The sequence below is a fragment of the Oryza sativa genome, chromosome 3 (assembly GCF_034140825.1).
Source record: "Oryza sativa Japonica Group chromosome 3, ASM3414082v1".
Classification (NCBI taxonomy): Eukaryota; Viridiplantae; Streptophyta; class Magnoliopsida; order Poales; family Poaceae; genus Oryza; species Oryza sativa.
In genome coordinates, this window is record NC_089037.1 from 34,517,846 (window position 1) to 34,529,667 (window position 11,822).

Sequence of the window (11,822 nt, forward strand, 5' to 3'; positions counted from 1 at the left end):
GGACAGCGAGAGCGAGCGGCGTCGCCATCCCGCGGCGGCGGCGATGCGGGAGAGGAGGTGGACGAGGAGGCAGTAGGTGCGGAGGGAGTGGGGGGTCGACAACGACGGCGACGAGGAGGCGGCCCAGTAGAGGAACTCGCGGGGGGGAGGCTCACCGGCTCGCTGGCCGTCCGCCCGCGGGGGAGGGGCTCGCCGGCCGTCAGCGCGTGGGGGAGAGGTTCACTGGCCGTCCGCTCGCGGGGGAGGGGCTCGCCAGCCGTCTGCACGCGGGGGAGGGGCTGGAGCTCGTCGGTGGTAGGGAGCGGCGGCGGTGGCGGTGGGAGCGGCGGCGAAGGGGAAGAAGGGAAGAGAAAGAGAGAGAAGGGAGTGAGGGAGGAGGAAGAAGGACTGACATATGGGCCCCACATGTCAGTGGGCCCACATTTCTTTTTGTGTGAATGCCTAATGGGTCCCATGCATATTTTTTTATTTCTACCGCCACGTTGGTGCCACGTCAATGCCACGTGTAACAAAGACTCGGTCAATATTGCCACGTAGAAGCCACGTCAGCAAAACCACCTCCCAAAACCGCTCAGGGAGTCAAATTGCACCGGTTTTTGAAGTTTGGAGGTCGAGATATCTGGTTTTGTAGTTTAGGGTCATGGTTTAGATTTCGATCAAATTTGAGGGTCATGGAGTGAACTTATTCCTAGTTAAGTTGGGCCTTCTTTGTACAGGTTCAGGTGTCTTTCTGACTCGATCCTACCCTCTCCCTCCCATAAAACCAACCAAGCTCCCATAAAACCAACCAAGTATCGAATGTGAGTTTTAGTACCCTCTTCCTCCCATAAAACCAACCAAGTATCGAATGTGAGTTTTTAATAGTACGAATCTGATTAGTACTAGTATGTACTAGCTTCGTAATTTATAGGACAGATAGAATAGTTTGGTCTGTTTTCCTAGAGCTTTTTTACTTTCCATCAACTCAAACCAAATTAAAATTCAGTCAGTTAATTCGGTAACAAACAATTACCTTCAACTGAAAGATTCGATCATCTTCAGTTAAAATATAAAACAATATGGATTAATTTAAATTTGAAACTGAAATGGTTGTATTAATTATTGAATCTGTTGTTACAACTTTACACAACACCAATACTCTATACTAATCTAGCAACTGGAGTATATTTATCCACAACATTCAAGGAAACATGATACTTGTATGCGTATATAGGGGTGGCGCACATGTATTTATACTGTATTTCTCGACAAAAATATTATATGTACGTACATTTCAAATTAATACGTATGAACACTCGAGCTGCAGCGATACAACCTGAATCTAAAAACAAGAAGGAAAAGAAAAATCTGATACTCCATGAACTCATGCAAGATGTTTGCAGCCAGAACTAAATACATGTCATAACTTATGACCATGTCAAATCAAAAATTCTGCGACAAATTGAGTAAAACGCCAAGATGTTCTACGTACCTGATGGGTTGTTCATGACTTTCAACCACAATCAGGCATATCAAGAGTAGCAACAATTTCAACTAAGCTTTCTACCCTTCACATGTACAGATGAAGTCCTTGAGCAGTTCTATTAGTGCCCACTGAACTTCGTATTCATTCCCTGAGTTGGTTTCTAGCTGAAAGTTTCGACGGTCATCTCTACATGAAAAGCAAGAAACTATGGCCATTTGTTAGTCATCTGAGGACTTAATTTATCATCGCAAAACAGTCCTTCGATCTTGGGCTCAGGATCATCATGTAGCAAAGAAGAATGACCACTAACACAATCGAAGGGGATCGATGCTGCCAGTTTCATTGTCGCTATCTCATATTGCAACATTGTGCTTTCCCAGACTGCAGCTTATCCCACAAACATAGCATTTGCCTCGGTGACTGGTAATGTGCAGTGTAGTAATCATCTATGCATCCAAATTGGCAGAACTTGATACTGTGAACATATTGAACATGTCTGGTGTTATTGAACCGCTCAACCCACATGCCCATGCTCACATCTTCCATCTTGAAGAGCTGCAAAACAAGCAAATGTGAATTGAGTGAATTAGACATCTGCCATCATTACTTCATTAGTATGTCCAGGTTGTTTTCTTCTCAACCTACGCTCAGATTATTCCGAAACATGACATCAAAATCCACAGTAGTTTGCTTATGTGTTATGTACAAGGAATTCAATAGAATATTATATGATGAATATCCCATTGTTGAATCCAAGTTACCCCTATGTGTCGCTTTTAGCACCACAAAAAACAACCAGAAGCAAATCTTCTGAGCTTACCCTTAATTTATGAGCTGTAAATTCTGACACAATGGAAGCAGCAATATCAGAAGATATAACGTAGCCAGGACCATTTGCATATGTTGGGTAATCCTCTTCTGGCCACTCCTGTAAATTAAAAAGATAAGTGCAATGAATTCATGGCAGACTTTAGGCACCCAAACCTATGTTGGTATAGGTGAAGCAGCAAAAGAGAAAACGAAATTGGATAGAGTACAAAAGGACACAGAATTTGTAGGACGTCAATTATTTCCATTCTCACAATTTGTAGGACGTCAATTATTTCCATTCTCCTATGTAGGTTCATACATAACTGTGTAAGCCCAAGGATGCAAGGAATGTAGATTACCACCTAGAAATACATTGTACATGTACAAAGTTGGTACAGAACTTTCCTAGGCTTTGAATTTTAAACAAATTCAGATGATTTTAAACTAAAAAGGCTATATGACAAAGGCTACTATTCATAAGTGGTCCTTGGCACTAGAAAAGAACAGTGAGATTAAGTGTACATTTTTTTCCGTAGATTGACACTATAGAGAAACAAAGTTAACTGGCCCAGAACAATACCAACCATAACCAAAGACTGCACCACTAATATGTTGAATGCCCAGTTACAAAAAATATCATGTTAGATCCAACTTCCAAATATATTTTTCAAAGATGGAACACATGCACCTAGTTAACAAGATCTAGTTAAAATGGCGGAAAATTTAGTCAACATGTAGAAAATATTTCTTAATTTTAACTACAACAATGTATTGAAACAGCTTCACAAATTGTAGGCCCTGATAATTGATTCATCAAAAAGGATTCAAAGTTATAATCATTATTATACCAAAAATACTAAGCATCTACATAAACAGTTAGACAAAACGACAGAAAAATTTGAAAATAGCAGCATAAAGAATGAACGGTTGACAGCATTGCTGTTTTCTCAGAGAAGGATCAATAAGCTTGTGCATATGGCTACAAGTTAATGCAACTACAGTCAGCAATGGGTATCAGCAACATAAGTTCTATACCATTGTTATGCTAAGTTTCGCTGTATGGTTTACAGTAAGTGATTATTTGTTAGATGCCTCAAAAGGGTGAAAGATTGAGTAAAGTACATTAGCATGCCATATTGCCATGAATACTATATTCTTCTGTTAAGATTTCAATGAATCAGCAAAAACCGCGTCAGGCAGGCCAAATAACTTTTATTGAAATGTTCTCTACAGCACTTCAATCAATGATAAGACATATAAGGTCATTGTAAAATAAAAACATGCTTACCTCATAAGTGACAGCCCACTTCCCAGTGCGCAATGGCTTGTGGTGATAATTCATGTTTCCCACATAGAGACTTTTACCTCTTGGTATTTTCTTAAGTTCATCCTTCACTGATTCAAGTCTAACAAAATTATCGTCATCACACTTCATTATATATCGAGCGGAAACAACACGCACCTGACAAACAGTTCATTAGATGTTAATAGAGCAGCTTGAAAGTAGCAAGTTCGAAAATATGTACCAATCTTAGACATACCCCATATTCACATATTGCCACAGTCTTTAGAACAACTAAGTCATAGCTGTCCATGAATGGCACAATAACAATGTCCCCAAAAAACTCTGCCTCTTTCTTCAATTCTGCATTGACTTCTTTTCTGCTGTTCTGCAGAAAAGATAATTCATCAGCTCAAGTCCACAAACATAAGCATGCAACTTGGACATACAGGCCATCAAATTTGATCTTCAAGATTTTACCAGGGCAACAAAAAAACGGGCCACGACATTCGAGGACTTCTGGGCAGCAGACATCCATGTCTTCCTCACAGCCATACGTTCAGCAAAATGGTTGCCTGCTGACAGGATGCCAATGAAAATCTCAATTGGTTCGTCTGGAAGGGGAGGGGCCTGCCAAATAGGCAACATCTCTAGGTGTTTCTGAGGTGAAAAGCTAGGGTGTGCAGTGGGCAAAGTCCCTGCAAACACCGATTGCACATCAAGATCCCCATTCAATGATAAGCCAGTGGCATCTTCAAGCACAAATCCCTGCCATCACAACAACCAAAGACAAAAGCTAAACATGATTGCCCACTTACACAGCAATACAACACTATCAATATTGCACTTATCTCTGATGAATGTGGAACATCCACTTACAGTGCGGTACGGAAATGATGTGACGTGTCGTCCATCAACGTTCACGTGGTAACCCTCCAACCCGGCGGTAAGAGTAAGAACGAACATGCAGTCCTCCACAAACGGGTATGGCCAATCAACAGAGACCTTCTTTGTTCGGCCAATGAGGCGGTTGAGCCACCATGACGTCTTTGATTGTTCTGACCTCTCCTCGTCATCTCGAATCCATTTCTCACACTTCACCATCCCATCCACTGTACAACATTGTAAACAAAATCATTAATCTTCAGGCATTGCAAACTAAATCTAATGTTTGGACAAAACATTGTATAAGTTCATCGTGTTTCATCTGATGGCAAGGTGGTGCATACCGGTCTCCTCATCAGCACGGGACCTCCAGCCCTCGCAGCGGAGAGAAGTTCCCCACTGCATTCGGTAACATGTGTTCTGCTCGATCACAGGCTTGCCACTCCAGTCGCCGCGGAGGCGAGGATTGAAGTGGAGGATTCTTGGCGGGTCCTCACCGTCCACCGTCTTGAGCCCCTGCAACTCCATCATGAACTGCGACACCATGATCGGCTCGTCCCCCTCCCGCACCAGCGTGATTTTAGGATCTCGGTCGGCATGCGCCGCGCGCGGCGTGGCGGCCACCGTGATGTACGACCCGAGCGTCAGCCCGCACGGCAGCTCCACGGTCCGCCCCTTCACCCGGAACTCGTCGCCGGTGAGGACGATCGAGTGAGGGCACCTGCTCCTCTCCTCCTCCCCGGTCGCATCCAGCTCAGTCACGGTGCCCGCGAGGGTTTGCAGCTCGGAGAAGACGCGAGCCCCGGCCGCAGCGGCCTCCGCGGCGACCTTGCGGAGCGAGCCGGAGCGGGTCGCGTTGAGGCGGCGGAGGTCGAGCCCGGAGACGATCCCGGGCAGCCGCCTCGACGACCTCCCCGCCGCCGAGAGCGTCTCCCGGTGGGGACGCTTCAACGGCCGGGCCGGCGCGCTGCCGCGCCCGCGCTCGCCCGAGCCATCGAGGTGAAGCGGCCGCGACGCCGCGGTGGCCGCCCCGGCTCCCGGCACGGGCGTGGGCACCACCAGCAGCGGCGACTCGAGCGCGAGCGCCGCGAGCACGTACACGAGGAACACCGCCACGAACCCCCGGATCGCGAAACGCCGGCACGTCGCGCCGGCAGCCGGTGGCCTCCGCATTTCGACGCGCGCCCGCCTCGGCAAACCTCGACGGACGGTCCCCTCCGGCCCGGCGCTGGAAACCCTAACCCTAGAGTACGAGGAGGAGGATGGTCGGGCGCAGCCGCAGCCGGAGCCGTGTGGTGGATGGCCGCCGGCTTCCGCCGCGCGCGAGGAGGGGGCGAGGCGGCGGCGGAGGCGGAGGCGGAGGCGGCCAAGCGAACCGAACCCAACACACAGCGAAGGGGAAGGACGTGTTAGTTTATTAATGACGGTTTCGTTAAAAATTCACTCAAATTTTCGGTTAGTTTAATTGCGATTCGAAAAGAGTATAATAAAATATTTAGTGGAGGAATTGTGGGGGGCGACGTGGGTAGGGTCGCGTGGACGCGGTGTATGCGCTACGCTTCCTTCGAGGCGAAGGGAATGGTGGCTGGTGCATGGACCGCGTGCACGAAGGATGACGTGTGGACGGGAGCACACGTGGAGAAAAGTGGCGCGTGGCGGCCGTGACCGCTATTTCGATGTGGGCGGGATTCCGTGCGGGTGGGGGCGCTCTGTTGACCTAGCAACACCTGATGCTGCGGTTTAGAATAAAACTAATTAAAAAACTATCACTAAATTATCACTAATCCAAGATGCATGTGAAGAGGAAGGAATGTTCACTGACCTGGGTGGCTGACCGTATTTTGCATTGTTTTGTTCGAGTTTGTGCTTGCTCCCAACTGGAGTAAGAAAAATCAAGTCAAGAAAAAAGAATTGAGGGAACTTCGGTTGTTTTCGTGTGTTAGAGCTTCCAACTCATCACGTACACACTTTTCAAGCTATTAAATAGTATATTTTTTATAACTTTTATATACAAGTTGCTTTAAAAAATTATATTGATCTATTTTTTAAAAAAGAATAAACTTAATTAATCACGCATTCCGTCTTTGGTACAGCGAACTGGAGTTTCCCTAAAAACAGCCTTAGCACAGTTGTTTACTACTGACAAATCTTAAAATGGCCTGCCAGAGGAGCAGAGAGGACGCTGGCAGTGGTCCAGTGGACTTCAACTGGTCCAGAGCTCGTAATGTGCCGACGGGCAGATCGGCCCGGAACAGCTTGGTTTCGGTTCCGTGGAGTTCATCACGATTTCTTTTTTTTTTGGGGGGGGGGGGGGGGGTCCATCGAGTTCAGGCTCCCAGACGATGCCAAAGAATAGAAGCAAAAGCTACAGCGATTCTGTTTCCAAACCGCAAGATCCATCTGCAAATTCACCTTTTGAGCTAGTACTACTGTCAAAATGCCAGTAATACTAATACAGAGTAGCAACCCAGATTATCCCTTTTTCCCATGGTTGTGAAACAATGACAGTTTGCGCCACTTGTTCCTTGTCATCTTGACTGGTTCGTAGTAGACAGCATTTGTCTCCTGCAAGTTCGCCTTTGAGCTCCGTAAAAAACGCCAGTGATACAGATTTTTCCTTGCATTTGGTTAGCACGATTTTCATGCAAAAATTTTTTACAATAAAAATTGCTATAGAAATTAAATAAATTTATTTTAAATTTTTTTTGATAATTAAAATTTAATTAATTATGTGCTAATTATTTGTCTCCTTTTGGTGCGCACTTGATATTCCTCCTCGTTGGAGAATCGAACGGGACAACTGTGTGCTACTAGTACGTTTCTTGTTTTCTTGTCATCTTGACTCGTTCGTAGACAGCATTGGTCTTCTCTCATCTGGCCATGGTCGGTCTCTCAATTTTGTGGGGAGCGAGATGGTGACGGTGATGGGCATTCGATACGCTGAAAGCGAGTGGCATATGGTGGCCAACGGGGAGAGCACCAGCTGCACCCTATTGCAACCGCAGTAAAGGCGATCTCGATCTCTTTTTCGCCGCGCGTGAAGCCCATCTCCCTGCCAAATCTTCTCCACTCCACTTCTTGTGTGCCGAGCTTCGTTCGGTTCATGTCTGAATAATTAGTGGCAACTTTAGCCTTCTAAAGACAGCAAACTGCCGCCAAAACTAGCGCTGCTGCTCACCATGACACACAAGAGAGAGCGTGGAATAAAGTTCGTAACATGATACTGTAACGCGACGAAGAATAATAGGCATGGAAAATTACGTACTATAAACCACGTCTGTAATAAAAAATTGAAAACTACTGTTAGATAAAAATAAACGTTTGAGATTTCCCCACGTCACCAAGAGTAAAAATATTACTGCAATATGAAAGTAAAATTTTTACTTTTATACCGTGGACAAATCTTATACATCCATATATTTTAATCAAATGATAGTTTTTAGGTTTTCATTACATGTGGTTTACAACACATATTTTTCTAAATAAGCTAGTCTTATATTTGCACAGGGGGTCCGGTCTAAGGGGAAAAAGGCTCAGAATTGTTTGTCGTCTTATAGCATTCAATTCGACAAAGAACCATAAAAAATGCAGCCACATCAAAACTTGCCTGATAAAAGAATTTTCATCAACGAAAAACTAATTTACAAGTAAAGTCCGTGGGTGAAAATGGAGTGTCCAGATGAGATGGGACAAAATGAAAAGAGAGAAAAAAAAGTTGACGTTAGCACCCTAAGCCCAGAAAAGGCCGAATTGCAGATCCACGAAAGGCGCCATAACCCAGCCCATCCATATGCTATGGGCCATGATCTCAGCCTATCCAAATAAGGCCCAAGTAAAATAATCTGTCCGTACCAGCCCACGAATAGCCCACGAACTATCCAAAGGCAGTAGAGCCCTTCGCCTCCCGGCCGCCTCGACGCATCGACGACGCCGGCGACCAGGAGATCCCGCGGCCATGCCGCCGCCGCCGCCGCCGCATCCCCTCCCCTCACCATGCCGCCGACGCCGCTGCCTCCTGCTCCTCCTGCTCTCCAGGCTGCTGCTCTCTTCAGCAAGCAGGTCGGTCCCCTTCCTCTGCCACGATCCACGCTGCCTCACCGTGCTGTTTCTCAACCTCCCCGTGTGTGTGTGTTTTGCCCTGCAGCTTGGAGGAGGGGAGGGTCCTCACCGTCGGCGAGGAGCTGATGGGTGAGACGATGCCGCTGCGCCACGGAAGCCGGCTGTACAGGCTCGACGGGACGCGGCCGTCCGCGTGGTACGAAGTCAAGATCTCCTACCCGGCCTCCGTACGAACTGACTGACCCCCATTGGTTCAGAAAACTAGGGAAATGAGGCCTCCTTGTTTCACCATTGATGCTTCTTCTTGTTCTTGAAGGCATTTTTGTGCTTTTAGATACCGTCGAGCTTCTCGATCCGGCTTGTGGACGATCCTCACTCTGTGGAGGATTTGGGGAGCATGAACAGGAGGTTGCTCAACACGGAGAAGATAATTTTCAAGGCTCAGAGCAGCAGGCCAGTATGTGTTCATAATTCTTCAGCTATATTTGTTGCTTGCCCGCAGAATTGGACTGGCATACATAATTTATAGTGGCTGTGTGATATTGATTTTAGGTTTATGTTCTTGTCACGGTGGAGCCTGAAGGGGTAGTTGCAAAGCCAAATGTGCCGGAGAGAGAGCTTGCGATGTTCAACATTGGTACGATAGTATGGTTCTTTATGTTATGTTTTTTCCTTCAATGATAATGAAATCAGATCGATCGAAGCAAGACAGAAATTTTAGAAACTCTAATGAAGTACTTTTGTTGTTGGGTTATGGTAGCATTAGGTGTATATTCTCAGAGTTGGTTAGTCCTGTGAATATCGTGATCCCATAGGATGAATTTTGAATAGAGGCTTAAGCAACCTCATGCATTTCAACCTTTGATGTAGTGCTCAATTTTTGTCACTTCCCTGTTCGTCTAGGAAGTAGAGGATAGCCTGAGGGTGTGAAGATCAAATGATCAATTCTAATAGGCTTGATGCAACAGTTGTAATTTCACCTTCTTTTTACAATAATTTTGCAAACTTCACAATAGCCAAATATCTCATTGGTGTGGAGAAAGTAGATGATATGCAGCCAGGATATATAAATGAAAGAAATTAAGGCACTTGTAGTAGCCATGGCTAACCAAAGGCAAGGCTTCATTCACTAACCTAGCAGTTGCCTTCAGCTCCTTAGTTTTGTTTTTAGTTTTCACCTTTTGAATTTTGACATGAAACCTCTGTGTCCTTATGCTGTTTGCATAGACTTATTTGATGCTAGTGTACACTTTTTTAATGAAATTGGTGTGTGGAATTTTGGCTTTTCTAGTTAGTTTGTTGCTTTTCTGCTAATAGCTACTGTCATTTAAGAAAGGGGGAAGTAAGAACCAACTTGTTCTTATGTTCAGCAATTATAAGAAATTCGTTAGAGTCATTCCTTGGAGTTGGGACTAGAGTCCAATGTTGTGATTATGGTTTGGAGTTTAGACATATTACCTAATCTATAACTCTTGTCACGTCCTAATTGCATATGTAGTTATCCAAATTTCTGCCTCATTGATAAGCATTTGTACCCCTTTTTTTTCATCTTGTGACAAAGATGCCTGAACTTCAGTTGGAGAATGGTATTTTGTCTACTGTAGAGCATTTTTTTTGTGGATTTGAAATCCATAACTACGGTTGAGAAGGAACCTTGAGAAAGCTTGATCTAAGATAAAATACTTATTTATCATTGATGCTTTTTTAGTTACTTGTCCTTTAGTATTTGGATTGCATCTACTTTTGTTTTACAGTCATTTTGTGTTATTTCTATCTGACTGACCTAAAGCTTTTAAATATTACTTTGATTTGATTCTGCTTCAAGGATTTGTGTTTATGCTTTGACAAAGCACCTAGTCAATCAGAAATATCTAGAACATCTTCTGGTCGTACACCAAGACCTTGGTTGTAGGTTTCTACTGAACTTTCAGTGTCTAATGCCGAAACTGAAAATGTTATTCTCGCCCATCCAAGGTCATGAGATTAATATCAATCTGTAAAACTTTAGTCTCTGGTTGGCCAGTTAACTGCATGACCATTGATTTCTGTTGATAAATTATTTACTTCACATTTTATGTATAATTTACTTTGGAAACTGTATGCTCTAAGAAATATGTCTGATTAGGTAGTTTTGCTGCCCTTCCTTGCTTCTGGATATTATCGCCTATGCTCCTTAACCTTTCATCCGGTTCAAGCATTGAAATAACACCTTTGATCAGAGCGGTGTTTTGTTTGTAATTATTTCTTTTGTGCAGTTTGCGACGAACTTATGCTTGGGATCCCACATTTTGCCTGGTGGGTTGGAATTGGATCTCTGTTCTGTATTGCGCTGGCATCTGTGGCTCCCTATTTTCTCCCTCTGCACAAGCTACTTAACTACGAAGCCACAGAACTGAGTGATGACTTTGCGGCTAAGCTCTCATGATAGATGGAAGTGTGCTGAATGATAGAAATGTTTCATTTTGCAGAGTAGGCTATTGTACAGGCACCTAGCTCTTTTTTCCTTTCCATCAGATGCAGCTGTGTACAAGTATTTACTGTACCTTGCAATACAATGGTAGATTCATTCATTTCGATCTTGTAAGATTGGTTCCGTGATGGGCTCTAGTTTACTTTGTTTTTTCCCGGAAAAGGCTATACATACTAACTTTTTCTCTCTAAATTCTTAGTAGCGCCGATGTGTCATGTTACGAGTGTATTTAGATTTATTTATTTTTTATAACTTTCACCTATCTAAATCAAATGGTTGAGATGATTACTTGTTTTCTCCAACTGAATGAACTGCTAAAAGGACAGTTTTATGCCGTTTTCTCGAATGTGCTTGTTGACCGGACAATAAAAACATATTCTGTGGAACAAACAGTAGCGAATTTATATCAGCATACTGATATGATACCCACAAGAGATACTGAGTTTTCAGGTGATCAAAACAAGGACAGATTGGAAGACTCCTTTTAAAGCATTGATGCCAACGTTTCTTACAACGACATCAAAGAAGAGACAACTGAATTATTGCCAGCACACTTACAAGCTACAGTGTAGCACTAAAACGAGAAAAGGAACATCGTCTGACCTGAGACTCTCAGAGGTGAGAGGGAAGGCCACGAAAAACATTGGAGGATCTATCTCCCGTTCTCCGTGAGCTCCTGACGCGAAGCACTAAAATATATGAGACTGGAACTTGAACCACATCAAAGTTTTCATTCCGGCACGGCATCCGCCAACTGCAAACCACCCTTACAATGACGTGGTGTGTCCCCGCGTGTAACCGTGAGGTTGTGTTCTATCTAGTATTTGGTTGTTATAGTTTAAAATAGAGGA

At 44.4% G+C, this 11,822-nt stretch overlaps 2 protein-coding genes across 2 annotated transcripts; one reads left to right on the forward strand and one right to left on the reverse strand.

The window, feature by feature from the left end:
- Positions 1-1,335: 1,335 nt before the first annotated feature.
- On the reverse strand, positions 1,336-5,832 carry LOC4334481 (hydroxyproline O-galactosyltransferase GALT6). Its single transcript, XM_015777459.3, has 7 exons — positions 4,787-5,832; positions 4,437-4,669; positions 4,038-4,325; positions 3,817-3,945; positions 3,564-3,737; positions 2,286-2,393; positions 1,336-2,020 (listed from the first exon to the last, which is right to left on the reverse strand). Exons 1-7 carry the CDS (start codon positions 5,613-5,615, stop codon positions 1,814-1,816), a joined length of 1,968 nt encoding a protein of 655 aa, XP_015632945.1. The 5' UTR covers positions 5,616-5,832; the 3' UTR covers positions 1,336-1,813.
- Positions 5,833-8,331: 2,499 nt separating this feature from the next.
- Positions 8,332-11,071, forward strand: LOC4334483 (uncharacterized). Its single transcript, XM_015777460.3, has 5 exons — positions 8,332-8,501; positions 8,587-8,728; positions 8,836-8,958; positions 9,054-9,138; positions 10,757-11,071. Exons 1-5 carry the CDS (start codon positions 8,398-8,400, stop codon positions 10,924-10,926), a joined length of 624 nt encoding a protein of 207 aa, XP_015632946.1. The 5' UTR covers positions 8,332-8,397; the 3' UTR covers positions 10,927-11,071.
- Positions 11,072-11,822: the final 751 nt, after the last annotated feature.

Bases quoted from the DNA above. Each gene is read 5' to 3' on its own strand.
- LOC4334483 (XM_015777460.3), top strand. From the start codon at position 8,398: ATGCCGCCGCCGCCGCCGCCGCATCCCCTCCCCTCACCATGCCGCCGA. The intron at 8,502-8,586 runs GTCGGTCCCCTT...TTTGCCCTGCAG, and splicing joins CTGCTCTCTTCAGCAAGCAG to CTTGGAGGAGGGGAGGGTCC. The intron at 8,729-8,835 runs GTACGAACTGAC...TTGTGCTTTTAG, and splicing joins AGATCTCCTACCCGGCCTCC to ATACCGTCGAGCTTCTCGAT.
- LOC4334481 (XM_015777459.3), bottom strand. From the start codon at position 5,615: ATGCGGAGGCCACCGGCTGCCGGCGCGACGTGCCGGCGTTTCGCGATC. The intron at 2,394-3,563 runs GTAAGCATGTTT...TTTAATTTACAG, and splicing joins AGTGGGCTGTCACTTATGAG to GAGTGGCCAGAAGAGGATTA. The intron at 2,021-2,285 runs GTAAGCTCAGAA...CTTGTTTTGCAG, and splicing joins TTACAGCTCATAAATTAAGG to CTCTTCAAGATGGAAGATGT.